General features: G+C 43.9%; 1 protein-coding gene across 2 annotated transcripts; it reads right to left on the reverse strand.

Moving 5' to 3' along the window:
- Positions 1 to 286: 286 nt before the first annotated feature.
- Positions 287 to 12,905, reverse strand: CCKAR (cholecystokinin A receptor). Of its 2 annotated transcripts, XM_040237980.1 has the most exons (7): positions 12,779 to 12,890; positions 11,851 to 12,102; positions 7,748 to 8,009; positions 5,597 to 5,724; positions 3,899 to 4,270; positions 3,196 to 3,320; positions 287 to 2,885 (listed from the first exon to the last, which is right to left on the reverse strand). In XM_040237980.1, the coding sequence occupies exons 1-7, from the start codon at positions 12,888 to 12,890 to the stop codon at positions 2,859 to 2,861; spliced, it is 1,278 nt and encodes a 425-aa protein (XP_040093914.1). In that variant the 3' UTR covers positions 287 to 2,858. The 2 variants fall into 2 exon arrangements, with proteins under 2 accessions (XP_040093914.1, XP_040093915.1); XM_040237981.1 differs by lacking the exons at positions 287 to 2,885; positions 3,196 to 3,320 and having other exon boundaries at positions 3,665 to 4,270; positions 12,779 to 12,905.
- Positions 12,906 to 15,011: the final 2,106 nt, after the last annotated feature.

Genomic DNA, 15,011 nt, shown 5'->3' on the forward strand with positions numbered 1-15,011 from the left:
TGTTATTCTGCTAAAAAACACAAAACTTTATTTTTTTTCTAATGTGAAAGACAGTTAATTTTTTAATTTCTTCTTTTTTAATTTTTAATTAGAGGATGATCACTTTACAATATTATGATGCTTTTTGCCATACATCAACATGAATTGGCCACAGGTATGCATATGTCCCCTCCCTCTTGAACCTCCTTAAACCTCCCTCCCCAGCCCACCCCTCGAGGTTGTCACAGAGCACTGGACGTGGGTTCCCTGCGTCAGACAGCAAACTTCCACTGGCTGTCTATTCTACAGATGGTAATGTATTTGTTTCAATGCAATTCTCACAAATCACCCCACCCTCTCCTTCTTCCACTGTGTCCAAAAATCTGTTCTTTATGTCTGAAAAACACGTACCTTGAAATTTACCATCCTATCCATTTTAAGTGCATAGTTCAGTAGTGTTAAGTATATTTTACATAGTTGGGCAAGAGATCCTAGAACTTTTTCATCTTGTAACACGGAAACTCTACATTCACTAAACACTAAATCCCCAGCCCTTGGTAATAACTTTTCTATGTTCTATTTTTATGGTTTTTGACTATTTTAGATACCTCATGTGGATAGAATTATAGTATTTGTCCTTTTCCTCAGCCCTTTAAAAAAAATCTGTGTCTCAGCACTGTTTACAGGTGCGAGAAGCTTCCATGGGTAGCATCTCCGATTATACACACATTCCCCAGGGGAGACCAAAGGGAGAGAGTGATGGCAGCGAAAGCTCGCACAGCCAGATCTTGGGTGGGGATGCACACAGAGTTAGAGAAAGCCCTCCAGAAATTCCAATGGCCCCTGAGACCATGCCCCCTTGTTGAGACTCACTGCTGTGGAGAAAAGGAGTTCCCGAAGCATCAGAGGCAGAGCAGCAGTCAGTCACAACATTTATTGAGCACTCATGGTGTACAGAGTACTGGGCAGAACACTAAAAGGAAATACAGTGGCAATTCAACAGCTGTTGTCTCTCACGTCAGGATTACATTTTAGGTGAATGGAGAAGATGCCTGTTCAGCAGGCACGAACAAGGATAACCAACATCTAGACACATGCATGGCTTATTCACCAGTACAAGTTATAATGAGAGTTTACCCAGTAACCAGGGCACAAGAAGCCACTGAGACACATGTGTTAGGTAAAGATCAAAGTTACAAAGTTCAAACTTACCACTCTGATGATGAGTGGAAGCTACCAGAAGACAAGAGAAAACACCAGAAACTTGGTGAATCTATTTTCTTAACTCTATTAAGTCACTTTATTTCAAACTTAAGAATTCAGTTTAGTATGAAATAAAGGCAATTGACTCAACAAAGTGCTAGAATAGCTTTATGTTAAAAACATTTTTTTTCTGGAAGTAAAATCAGCCTGTTGATAGTACCATTTCCAAAGGTCAGGCACAGATTCTGAAAGTTAATAGCATTTTTCTTATTTTTAAAAATAACTTCCATTATGTGAAAGACTTTCCAATAAACTTAGTGAACAGAGGCATTTTATTACTCTATTTTTGGGAAATCTTGTTTATGTTCTTACGTGCTTTTAAAGTTAATTTAAAGTAGAGTTGCCAGATAAAACACAAGATGTATTTTAGGGCATGAGACATACTCATACTGAAAAAAATTATTAGTTGTTTATTTGAAATTAGAATTTAACTGGACATCCTGTATTTTATTTGCTAAATCTGGTGACTCTATTTTTAGGTTAAGTTACCTTTGGTATTTCCAGAGGTTTCCAATAAGGGTGGGGCAAGCAGGGAGGCTAATTAATCTTCATTTATATGCTAACACTGTCAGATGGGAAGGCTTCTTCTGGCAGGAAAATTGTAAAGTTCTGCAGGATTCACTCAAATATTGGAGACATCTTTCTTTCTTACATCTTTTATCATTACTATTTTAGCAGTACACATTTTAGTAAGTTGAATTTTCACCTTGAAATTCTTGACAGAGATGACTGGTTTGAAGTATGAAAATAAGATTGCCATCTGAGAAGTAGAAAAATTAACATCTGACTTGGAAAGTCCCCTATAGAAAATGTTCACATCCTCAATAATTTCTTCTGTTAGCACACTATCCTCTCTACCCTGTTTGGCAAAAACACAACAAAGGCAACACTCTTGTTAGATATACCACATCCCTTCCCCTATTCGTGATCACTTCCTGCCACTCTGTACTACCCGCCCCCGCTCCCCCCACTATAGATTTTTTTTTTTTTTATAATAGAAAAATCACTAGCCTTTGTGCATCACAAAGAGTGTCTGTTAGGTATGGATCAATGGGTGGTCACGGACCCCCACAAACAGGAAAAAGAAAAGCTCACCTCTCAGATGCTTGGAAGCATGAAAACTATGAAAGAGAGTGAGAGACAGACAGACAGAGAGGGAGGAAGGGAAAGAAAGGGAGGGAAGGAAAGAGGCTGGACTGGATTGACACATGCAGTTTTAGAAACACACTCCCTGGTATCTAAGTGTATAGCTCATGTCTTATATTAAGTTGGGATTTCTACACTGGAGAAGAGAAATTTCAACACCAATTTTTCAAATAAAAAGAGTTCACATGAAACTCCAACTGTGGTACAGGAATGTAGAATGACAATACTTTCTCAATTGCAACCTCCATCCACTATTCTTTTTTTTAAATACACCAAAGAGTATACTTATATGTAAAGAACATACTGCTCTGTTCATGTTTCACATACACGTAAAATTACTACAAATATTAACAAACACATAGATTGTATCTAAAGGCATAGATGGCTTTGTCTATCTGTTAGTTGAGTCCAAGAATGCCAATTTCTGGGCCCACCTCCCCGAGTTTCCAGCTTGGCCAGGTACACACACATTACAGTTCTCCTTTGGACTTGGAGGTCTTTCCAGAAAGGAGGATGAGGATGAGAAATGAAGTTGAGGCAAAGCAGCCATGGGGTTTAATACCACCATGAAAAGGTGGAGTTAAGCAATATATATTATTAAATTAGAAAAATATTTCTTGGCGCCTCCTGGCATTCAACATCCCTTATGCTAAGACAGTTACTTGCTACATACTCTTTTCAGAAATATAAGTTCCAAATTCCATCCTTTAGACAGTGTTCCATATGCTGTTCTGATGACGACATCAACTGATGTCTCTGAATGTCCTTGACTGACCTCAAGAAGAACAGGTCAGGCTGTTTTCTTGCTACAGAAAATGGCCAGAAGAGGGTTTGCTTCCTGTTCTCTTGTGTGGTCATGGTGAGGTGAGTGGTTACAGAATGTTCCTGAAAGAGGGATGGACTCTTCAGGCGCAAAGCAGCCTCCACAATTCCGCATCAGCAGAAGCAGCAGAACATAGAAGGGTGTCACTAAGAGGAGTTAAGAGCCCGCCCGGGATGTTCTAGAACCTTCTAAAGCTCAGTGGCGTCCAAATCCCCGTTTGAACACGTGCTTAGCAATTACATCTGCAGCAGGAGCCCCGGTGAACTCCTGTCATTGGCCTGCTGAGGTTTTCTGATGGTGAATGTTACTGAAAACGTCCCGCCTGGGGCCCCAGTCACGGCCCCACCCTCGGAGTGTTCCCCTGGAACCCAGGTGAAGGGTGCCAGCAGACGAGGAATGATGCCCACTGGGACCGGTGCCTTCCTTCACTTCCTGCCTCCTCCTCCTGCTGTCTTCTTTTCCTCCCTCTCTGCTGCCTCCCTCGGTCCCTGCCTCCATGCTTCCTCCCCGGCGGCTGGGACACCGCTCACGAGGGCGGTGCAGAGGCGCTCCCGTGGCTGTAGGAGCATTTAGACAGAGACGCCCGCGTGGTGCCGCTCTCCACCTCGTCCCCGCCTTCGCCCCGCGCTCCTGGGGGACCGGGGTTGGGGCAGCAGGGGAACGTGGCCAGGAAGCCGAGGCGGAACCTCTTGTTCATGAAGCAGTAGATGATGGGGTTGACGCAGGACGAGGTGTAGGACAGCAGGAGGATGAAGGAGATGGGGGTCCCCGAGAGGCGGCGCTCGGCAGAGGCGGTGTCAAAGGCCCGCCAGGCGTTGGCGCTGAAGATGGGCATCCAGCACAGGAAGAAGAGGACCACGATGACCATGAGCATGCGGATGACGCGCTTCTTGGCCACGAGGTTGGCCGCGGGGCTGCTGCTTCTGATGCGGTTGGCCCGGCCGCCACTGCCGGTGGACAGCTGGTGCAGCTCCAGCTTCCTTGGGCGCTTGGGCCTCTGCAGGTAGCACCCATCGCTGTCCTCGTACCGGCCGCTGCTGCTCGAGCTCCACTTCCCTTCTGGGTGAGCAAGCCACGTCACTTATTTTTTGGGATGGGTCATGCCAGGCAGAGGGCATGGAATCCCTGCCCCCTCCATCCAGGGGCTAAACCACACTTGAACTGTATTACTTGACAGGCCACCTTGGGCCTGCACTAACATGGGTAGGTATTGATCTATACTACTCCTTTCCTTCAAATGAAATGCTACTTAAAACTAATAAAAAAAATGTGTAGTATAGAATGTGCATAATTTAAAATAGTAAAATAATATTTTATGTGTGTAGACTATAAGGATAAAAATTTGTTAAAGAATGAGTATTCACACTCTTATTCCAGCTCCTCAAGGCGGGGAGTTTTCTGCTTGCTTGGGAAACCTCCAGATTGCTTTTACTGCATAATGAGCAAAAATCAACAAAAGCCAGGAAAGACTCTAGGTGTATATGTGGTAAAGAGCTGAGCAGAAGGATGGAGTGAGAGGGGTGGTGAGTGATGTCAACAAAGATGTGGGGTAAGTTTCAGTGACGAGTGGGCTGTAATGAAAGGGAGGGATGGGGGGTGGGCTTCCCTGGTGGTTCAGTGGTAAAGAATCCACCTACTAATGCAGGAGACATGAGTTTGATCCCTGATCAGGGAAGATCCCACATGCTGCAGGGCAACTAAGCCTGGACACTACAATTATTGATCCTGTGCTCTAGAATCCAGGAGCACAACAACTGAGCCCACGTGCTGCTGTTGCTGAAGGCCTGGAGCCCTGGAGCTTGTCCTCCACAACAAGAGAAGCCACCGCAAAGAGAGGCCCACACACTGCAGCTGGGGAGTGGCCCCTGCTCTCCGCAATTAGCGAAAAGCCTGCGCAGCAATGAGGACCCAGCACAGCCAAAAAAAAAATGAACATGCAGGTCCAAACATTAAAAAAGGGAGGAGGAGGAGATATGAGGTTCCATGGCAGCTATATCGGGAGTAAAGGGTGGGAGTGAAGGGGGGAGGAGAGAATGGCACCTGGAATGACAATTTGCTTTGTTTGCAGAGGGGGTCCATTTGAATACAGCATCACAGAGACCCTGGACCTATGGGCCCTGAGCTTGTAATTGGGCAATGGGTATATTATCTCATTTTATTCCATTTAGTACCCTTTCGGGAGAAATAATTTCTTCATTCTACAGGAAACAGAGACACTGGGTCTCATGAGCATGCCTTACGACACAGAGTCTCCTAAGAATACTTTTGAAAAACATTTTGAAATACTTTTGAAAAGTATTTTGAAATACTCTGGGTATATCTAAGTTATAGAAAACAAGGCTTGTGTAATCTTTTGGCATAAACCAATAGATAAAAGATAGTTACCTCGGGCAGACTTCTTCTGGCTAGCATCAAATTTTATTCCTTGGTAAAGTTCCAAAGAGATTAATCCATATGCCACCATCATCACAATTCCAGGAATAAGAAAGAGGATGAGTAACAGGAATGTGTGCCTAATAAAATAAAAAGCAATCCAATAACCAGCAACTCCAGCATTTCAAACTAAGATGAGATGGAATAAACAGGGTTCATCTCCATTTTAATGAGTTGGAGCAAACACATTAATTACCAGTATTTAATATCTTTGGAAATTCCATGTCTGGAGGTTCAGTCATTAGAAAATGTTAACTTCTTTTCTCCCAGATAAAGTCTCTTATGAAGGACTAGTTAAATTGGAAAACTTTGGTGTAAGTCTGTGCCTGAAACAAGTTTACATTTAAAACTAATGAGAGCTTAAAAAAAAACAAGCCAATGAGAATATTTGAATACCTCAATAAAGCTGTTACTGAAATAATAATAATAAAATTATATGAGTTTATATTCATTGATGACTTATTAAATTAAATTTCAATATGGTACATATATTACTATATTTAATCCCCATAATAATTTTTGAAGTAGGTACTATTAACCTAATACCCATTTTACAGATAAGGAAACAGGTAGACTAAATAATTTGTCCAAAGTCACACAGCTAGTGGCAAAGATGGGATCTGAACTCAAGCAATATGATTCTAGACGTTATGCTTTTCAGCATCACAGTAGATTAATACCATTTGTTGACTTTATAGCATCAGAATCATCAAGTGCATAGGCAGCAATGCTGGAAAACCTTGGTTTTGCAAAATAAAGTATTCTGGCTGTTTCAACCCATTAGGCACAGTGGCAAACTCATTCTAGTGCCTGGCGGGCCAGAGTTTTGCTTTCTCTAAACACGTTTGATTCCTGAAGAACTGCAGCCTCCTTCTTCTTGAGTCTGGCCCCTAAATCACTTCTGCAGTCTGGCATGTGTAAGGTTACACAATTAGGCCATAAAATTGTCAGAGGCTCACAGTGGCTGAGCCATTTCTCATTTCAATTGGACATGTTTTGATAAGATTTCTTTTCAAGTCTTGGAAATGTCCCTCATTTGCAACATAATTCTTTGAGTGTGTGTGTGTCTTGGCTGAAATGAAAAAAAGGAAGGCAAAGAAGGCAGAAATTATCTTGGTTTTGAGCCATTTTTGAATGTCTAGCCCTCTGCTTCTAAAACATGCTGGGAATTAGTAAACATAATGCCCTGCATTTGTGTAGCCTTTTTGAATATATCTAATGACGTTTTCATAAACATCCTCTCATTTGAATCTCACATCCACCCAATGATGTAGATTAAAAGGTATCTTTATTCTTAAATCTTTGTGTAAAGAACTTGAATGTCAAGGAAGTTATATAAACTTGCCCAACATCACCCGCTAGTGAGCAAAGAAACAGGTAGCACAACTTTGCATTTGTATTTCTAGTAAAGTGTTCTGTGTAAGTACCACTGCTGCAACTCTGCTCTAAGAAAAATCACATGGGATTTGGGGTTTTGGACTCCTTGGTTCCATCTCCAGTCTTTGGAAAATCAGAGCTCTTCCACTGTCTCAGCCAAGATCCTCACTAGACTATCCAGAAGCACACTGCATAGTGGTTAAGCTCAGACACTCTGTCGTCTCTTCTAGGTTTGGGAACTTGAACAACTTAACTTCCCCATGTCTCAGTTTCTTCATCTGTAAAATGGGGACAGTAATAGTACCCACCCTATGAGGTTTTGAGAGGACTAGTTGATTTTAATACAGGTATGGCATTTCAGAGACTTCCCTGGTGGCTCAGACAGTAAAGCATCTGCCTACAGTCTGGGAGACCCGGGTTCAAACCCTGGGTTGGGAAGATATCCTGGAGATGGAAATGGTAATCCACTCCAGTATTCTTGCTTGGAAAATCCCATGGATGGAGGAGCCTGGTAGGCTACAGTCCATGGGGTCGCAAATGGCATTTCAAATACAACATTCAAAATGTTTGCTCTATTCTGTCATTCTAGAAAAAGGGTAAGACAAGTCTTCTCAAAAAGTCTCCAGGAAACTGATCCCGCAGACACTGGACAATACATTCCAGTTTTTATTAAAACTGAAAAATTCTATCAAGTTATAGTAAACAAATAAACCCAGGTGGCCTTACCAGGACTGCTGCATGACATCACTTGGCAGTAGAAAGCGGCACATATTTGCAGTCTGGTTGTTATTTTTGGTAAAAGGCACCAAGTTGCTATAAATTGGGTATGGAGTCATGATGGTGAAGGAGAGGCACCAGGTAGCGGCAATCACCTTCAAAGCATGGGACTTTGTCTGCCAGACTCGGGACTGTAAGGGTTTGCAAATTGCACCATATCTCTCCAGTGATATGGCAACCAGATTAAAGGTGGAGACACTCACAGAGGTGCCTGGGAAAGGAACAAAGAAGCTGGTTACGTCAGCTCTGAAATCCGAAGTTTATTTGCACATGAGCTTAAGCTTACCTGATCTACACAGGTTTGATAGATAGTAAAGGAAAATACTCAGAAGGTAAAGAAATACTGTGTATGTATATTTTTAAAAAATGATTTATTCCCAGCTTTGTTCCTAAAAGGATTTGAGGCAGTTCAAGCAATATATTTGCAAATACATTGTATTGCCAATGTATTTTAGATAAGTTTATTGAACTTTGATTACAACCTAGCTCCTTCTTAGGCTGAAGGTGCTCATTAATTAATAACTAAGTGGATGAACTATGTTCTTACCCCACAGAAGAGGTTTCTGAGTGACCTGTAGAACAGCTTTAGTTTTGAGCATGATCTGCATAAAGTGGACCTTTTAATCCAATATTCTGAAGGACAGTGACTCCAAAAGTTCAGTGGGGTCTGAGATGGGAGCATTAAGACTCTTCCTGAAAATTTCTAGTACACAGACTGTTTTTGAGTGAAACATTCTAAATTTCAAAATGGAGTGTTGAAAAAATATCTAATGAAAAAGGATGAAGGGGAAAATCCCCATATTGTAACTGATGTTTTTCTCGGGGTAGGAGGAATGGGGTCTTCTTTCTAATTCTTTTTGCTTTTCTGTGTTTTGTAGAAGGAATATTCATCAAACATTCATCATCAGTGAGAAAGACATCAAAACACCACATCTAAAAGGAGATCAACCCTGAATATTCATTGGAAGGACTGATGCTGAAGCTGAAGCTCCAATATTTTGGCCAACTAGTGCAAAGAGCTGACTCATTGGAAAAGACTCCGATGCTGGGAAAAATCGAGGGCGGGAGAAGGGGATGACAGAGGATGAGATGGTTGGATGGCATCACTGAATCAATGGACACGAGTTTGAGCAAACTCCAGGAGTCAGTGAAGGACAGAGAAGCCTGGTGTGCTGCGGTCCATGGGGTCACAAAGAGTCAGACATGACTGAGCAACTGAACAACAACAACAAAAGGATATACTTACAGGATAGTCAAAAAAACTTAATTTTTGTATTTTGTGTGCATATATAATGATTATAATGTCTTATCTCTGTAAAATTCCCTTTAATTCTTCATCCATAAATTCAGCTGATCCTTCTCTTATCTCTTACCATGATTTCTTAAACCTTCAAATCAATCCCAATCTAACTTTGGGAGAAGTTCTTAGCCTGGGGCCTTTTGTGAAACTATGTATAAAAATATCCTTTTTCTAGGGGGAATATCCATAGTGTTCCTCAGAGACTTAAAGGAATCTAGGACCCCAAAACCATAGCTAACAACTCAGGTTCTGAGATAGGATTTGCTGTTTTATAGGAATTTACCCTAAGGAATTGATAACATTTGGATTAGAGAATACAGCCCCAAACTTCTCAGAGTGAAATCTATTGTTGTTCACTCTCTTAATCATGTCCAACTCTGCAGCACCCCAGGCTTCCCTGTTCTTCACCATCCCCCGGAGCTTGCACAAACTCATGTCCATTGAGTTGGTGATGCCATCCAAACATCTCATCCCGTTTCCCCCCTTCTCTTCCTGCCTTCAATCTTTCCCAGCATCAGAGTCTGAGTCAGCTCTTCACATCAGGTGACCAAAGTTTTGGAGCATCAGCTTCAGTGTCAGTCTTTCCAATGGATATTCAGGACTGATTTCCTTTAGGATTGACTGATTTGCTCACCTTGCAGTCCAAAGGACTCTTAAGAATCTTCTCCAACACCACAGTTCAAAAGTGTCAATTCTTCGGTGCTCAGCCTTATAATGGGTAATTATAAACCCAGCATCAGGCAAGCACTTTTTTTTTTTTTTTTGCTATGTGCATGCATGCTCAGTCACTTCAGTCGTGTTCGACTCTTTGGGACTCTATGGACTAGCCTGGCAGGCTCCTTTGACCATGGGATTCTCCAGGCAAGAATACTGCAGCGAATTGCCATGCCTTCCTCCAGGGGTCATTCCCAACCCAGGGATCAAGCCTATGTCTGCCGTGTCTCCTGCATTGCAGGCAGTTTCTTTACCCATTGAGCCACCTGGGAAGCCCTTTTGGCTATGCATTAGGAATTTAATGCATGTTAATTGTTAAGAACATGAAATTAGGGAAGAATTGAAATGACTGGAATCAGAAATCCAACAAAACCATTATAGTAATGCAAACACTTTTAGAAGTATCTTGCTTTCCATTTTCTAGAACAGTCTGTACTGGGTATTTTCAGAAAGAGTGTTAAGGCTCCTAGCCTCAGACCCAAGCTATTTTAAAACATTTTTTTTATTGAGGTAAAATTCATATAACATAAAATTAATCATTTTAAAGTGAACAACTCAGCGGCATTTAGCACATTTATGTTGTGCAACTTCACAAGGACTCATTTTTAATCTCCTTTTATAAACCCTGGTTAAAATGATTAAATATTACCGTAGGATATATACAGACAGGCCTTGAAAGCCTGAGGCACTGTGAGATGTTGGTTATTATTGCGTCATTGTTTAACAATGATCCTTTTCATTTGTGAGTCCATTTTTCTTTTTAGAGTACTTGGACCCAGATTGACACTTTCTCCGTTATTTGTCCATGGCATGTAGATCAGCCATTCATCATTGTTTTGTCAGCGCTGGATCCTACTTCCTCAGTTGGAAGAAATAAAGGCTTTTAAAGCTTTCTGGTCACTGATGGCTGCCCTAGGCAGCTCAGCTCTGCATATTTTGCAGGGCTTAGGTCAGAACAACCAACCCCTTCGTTTCCCACCTCTTCTCCTCCTCCCCCAACCAGCTCTCAGAATGGACAAGGGATGAGGCATTTTGGCAGGCAGAGGGGGCCAAGAGAAATGTCTTGTTTCAGCCTCAGATGAGCCACAGCAGTTGGCAAAATGAGGCTGTGTGTTTACTCACCATTGTAGTGGCCACCAATTGGGGTTCAAGTCAGTTCTGTGGCTTACCGCCTGTGCGTCCTTGGGCACATTATTAACCTCTCTATGCCTCTGTTCCCCTCTCAGTGAGACAGGGAAGAATAACTGTGTATACTTCATAGAGTGGTTGTGAGATAAAATATGATCATGGAAGTAAAAATTTAAAGCAATTAGTAGAACATCTGGTACTCAAAAAAAAAAATGTACTCAAAGACATTAGCTCTTATGATTTTTCATCATCATCATCATTCTGATTGGCAAAGGCAGCAAGCTGCCTATCTCAGTCAATCAGGGTCAGCTTATCCACCTAGGCCCTGGCAGCAAATTCAACTTGTATTTGTGGTAGAGGTTCTCTCCCTCTTTCTGCCTAAGATGGTCCCAGCCTCTGTGAAAACAGGCTGGAAAGTGAATCCTGAGAAGGGAATCTAGACCTCTGGTGAAACTGGATTTTGAATAACCCTGTTCCCTATAAGCGCCAGAATGGTAGCAGAAAAAGCCCTCTTCCAGCAGCCTGGTCACCCCCAAAACCATGCCTTGGGTTGGGTAGAGCTCAGAGTACAATCAGTGCCTTCCAGGAAGGCACAGATCAGCTTGAATCTGTCTGTCTTTCTAACAGAAGCAAGCAAAACCGGTGTCTTCCGTAGTTTCTTACCAACTTATTCCACTTTGAGGAACGGATCCCCTAAGACTGGGGACTGACTTCTGGGGCATTACGAGGACTGACCCTCCCATAAAGCCAGCTCCTCTGTCCTTGTACCCAGCCCCATACAGTCAGATGTTTTGTTCTGTACACCCATCAGGGCTTCTCTGTGGAGGCTCTCAGGGGTTAGGGAAGGTCTGGGACTGAGTTTCACTGATTTAGGGTGAAACTCCAGAAATAGGCACCAGCAGCAACTCACCCATGAAGTAGGTGGTGGTCTTGCAAACAGCGCTCCCGAAGATGAAATCCTTGAGCAGGTTGGGGATGAGGTTGAATGGCATGCAGAATAGACAAAGCATGAGATCGCTGACAGCCAGGGAGAGGAGGAAAATGTTGGTGACTGTTCTCATTCTCTTGTTCCTAATCAGCACCGTAATGACCAGCGTGTTTCCCAGCACGCTGAGCAGGAATATCAAGGAGTATAAGAGAATCTGCACGGCCGGCTGCCACTCTGCAAGGAGGAACCCGGACAAGACAGAGAGATGCAGGTGGTGAGGGCAGAATGTTAAAACCCTAGCACACCAAGTGAACGCTTATTTCCTGCCGGTTTGTATTTTCGGGGGTGTGCATCACCGAACCCAGCTCTCCCCATACTTAGATATTTTGCAGAAACAAAGCGAGGCGAGCACAGAGTGATTCAGTTGCTTCTGAAAGGCTGGTCTGTTAACGGATCACTCACTCGGGGAACCACTTTTTCTTAAGAACAAAGCTCCTCCAGTGATTTGCTTTCTTTCCTAGCTGCTAAGCATTATTTCGATTTAATCACTTCTTCACACCGATTTCCCCCAAGGAAAGGCAACAGCTAGATAGTGACAGCACCTTTTCTGTGATGCTGTAAGTTCCAGCTTTCACACTTGTACTCCCTCTGGTTCCAGTTCAGCTCCTCCTCCCACTGCTTTTGTGCCCCCCAAGTCCTATACATTAATCCCAGCTCTCCCATGGGGAACAATAAGAGCATTGGACTCAGTTCTGCTTTTAGATCTCTTATCCAAACTTCTGAGCAGATGACTTTATCCAGCTTCTTCTCACGAGGACTGTGTTCTGTTTTCACAGTCAGCCTTGCCTTTGCTGATTTTCCCCACAAACTTAAGGTTTTCTGAATTCAGATAACAGCCTCTGACACCTACCTTTGGAAGGATGGGGCTGATCCAAGCAGAAAAGCGTCTCATTTTCGATCCCCAGTTCACAGGGGGGAGTCAGGTTGCTTTCATTCATGAGAAGGCTGTCAACCACTTCCATGCTTGCCTGCTGCTTTCCACGAAGTGTTGGCAAGCTGGTGAACGGCTCACTCTCGGCTCATTCCTCTAATGACTGACCGGAGAGTCTCCCAAATGCAACCTGCTGTGGAGAGGCAAGGGGGTAGGGGGAGTGATTGCCAGGTGTGGGCTCCTGCGACCATTCTTAAAGGCGGCTGGAGTTCAGCACGCTCAGGCCAGCTGGGCAGGCATTTGCACTCCTGTCTTGGAAAGAGCAGCTGATGCGAGCCAAGCCCGCTCCACCTTCCAGGCCCACCCCATTCCTGGGCCAGCCGTAGGGCCCTGAGCACAGGCAGCCTGATTGCGAGTTAACCCTTCCTGGAGCATCGCTGCTTTTCTGCACACGTGCACACACACGTGGACACACACATACGGGGACACAGTACCTCTCTCCTCTGTATAGGAACCTGTCACCATCCCAGACATAGGCAGAATAAAGCTCAAACTGGCTGTATGAGACAGGAGCAATTAACACGGCGACAGACACCAACATGCAGAGCATCGGGACTAAAGGACACGGAGGGACTGTGTTTCTACCTCCTTATATAAAAGCAATTAGTGCCTTTTAGCTTTGGAACCATGCCCAGCAATGTGTGTGGATATAACTGCTGGCTGGTTGTTAAGTTGTTACCAACCACAGGGTTATTTCTTGTGGTCTCTGCCCCTGGTAACTGAAAGGAGGGGGTGCCCTGGCTGTAGGTGCTCGGATCCTTAATATAGAAAACACTTAGTAAGATTTTCCATTCATGCATTTACGCTTTCGTCCATTCATTCAGCACATGTTCATTGAGAGCCTACTGTTTGCCAGGTACTTCTCTAAACATATAAGCAAATAATGAACAAGATCATTTCAGATGTGTAAAGCACCACAGAGGAAGTCAAGCAGGAAGATATAATGGAGAGGAATGATGGATTGTGTGTGTGTGTGAGGTGTTGCTCATTTAGATGGGATGGTCAGGAAAGGCCTCTCGCAGGAGGGGACCAAGATTGGAGAGCTGGATGACAAGGAGCAGGAAGGCTTGTGACAACTGGGGAAAGCTGTTTCTAGGCAGGAGGAGCAGTCTTTTGGGTAGAGGTCACAGCAAGAGCAAAGGCCCTGCGTGGGAATGAACTTCGCCTGTTTGAGGAATAGTTAGAAGTAGGAATGAATGAGGGGCCAACGGTGGGAGATGGGGTTAGAGATGTGTGCCTGGCCAGGGCTCTGGGCTTTCTGTGAGGCTTTGTGGTGCCAGCAAGCTCCTCCAGCCCCTTCGTACATGTGGTGTCCTCTGCTGAGACCTTTGGGACAGCAGGTGACAGCAGAGGTTCTATGTTGCTCACAGCTGCTCAGCTGAGCTGAGACCTGATCGAGATGCTTCAGGGGTCCCTCGTGCTCTGACAGCTTTCTCAGCTGACAGTCCTGTGTCTTCTATCTTGGCTGATTCCCGGCCGAACATGGATGAACCGATGGGCATTTTTACTTCCCAGGCTTGGGATGTGGGGCTGGGAAGAGACCGATATCTCTTTTCTTTGAAACCACAAACAGCTCATGTTGGAGGCAATTAGTCACAAGAACTAGGAATATTGGAGAAGCTGTTAGCAGTTATTAACAGAAGAGACAGACCCCAGATCAAGTCCTGGCTTCACTGGTTACCCGCTGGCAAATACTGGGCAGGTTTCCTAACCCGAGACTCATTTCTTTCTGTCAAAGGGGGACCAAATGACTTCCCAGATACTTGTTATAAAGATTGATTGCCTCAGGACAGTGCCTGACACACAAAAATTGTTTAATAAACCATAGATAATAAAAACGATCATTATGATTTTCCCTTTGATTTTCCTGGCTGCGCTGGGTCTTTACTGCTGTGTGCCGGCTCTCTCTTGTTTCGGCGAGCCGGGGCTGCTCTTTGCTGTGGCGTGGTGGTCGCCTCTCTTGTTGCAGAGCGTAGGCTCTAGGGCATGCGAGCTCAGCAAGTGTGGTGCATGGGCTTAGCTGCTCCATGGCATGTGAGATCTTCCTCAACCAGGGATCAAACCCACGTCCCCTGCATTGGCAGGCAGATTCTTATCCACGGTACCACCAGGGCAGTCCCTATTATTTTTCTTTTATACACAAGGATTTGAC

The sequence above is a fragment of the Oryx dammah genome, unplaced genomic scaffold (assembly GCF_014754425.2).
Source record: "Oryx dammah isolate SB20612 unplaced genomic scaffold, SCBI_Odam_1.1 HiC_scaffold_3, whole genome shotgun sequence".
Classification (NCBI taxonomy): domain Eukaryota; kingdom Metazoa; phylum Chordata; class Mammalia; order Artiodactyla; family Bovidae; genus Oryx; species Oryx dammah.

Bases quoted from the DNA above. Each gene is read 5' to 3' on its own strand.
- CCKAR (XM_040237981.1), bottom strand. From the start codon at position 12,890: ATGGAAGTGGTTGACAGCCTTCTCATGAATGAAAGCAACCTGACTCCC. The intron at 12,103-12,778 runs GTAGGTGTCAGA...TCCTCCTTGCAG, and splicing joins TCAGCCCCATCCTTCCAAAG to AGTGGCAGCCGGCCGTGCAG. The intron at 5,725-7,747 runs GTAAGGCCACCT...TTATTTTATTAG, and splicing joins GATGTCATGCAGCAGTCCTG to GCACACATTCCTGTTACTCA.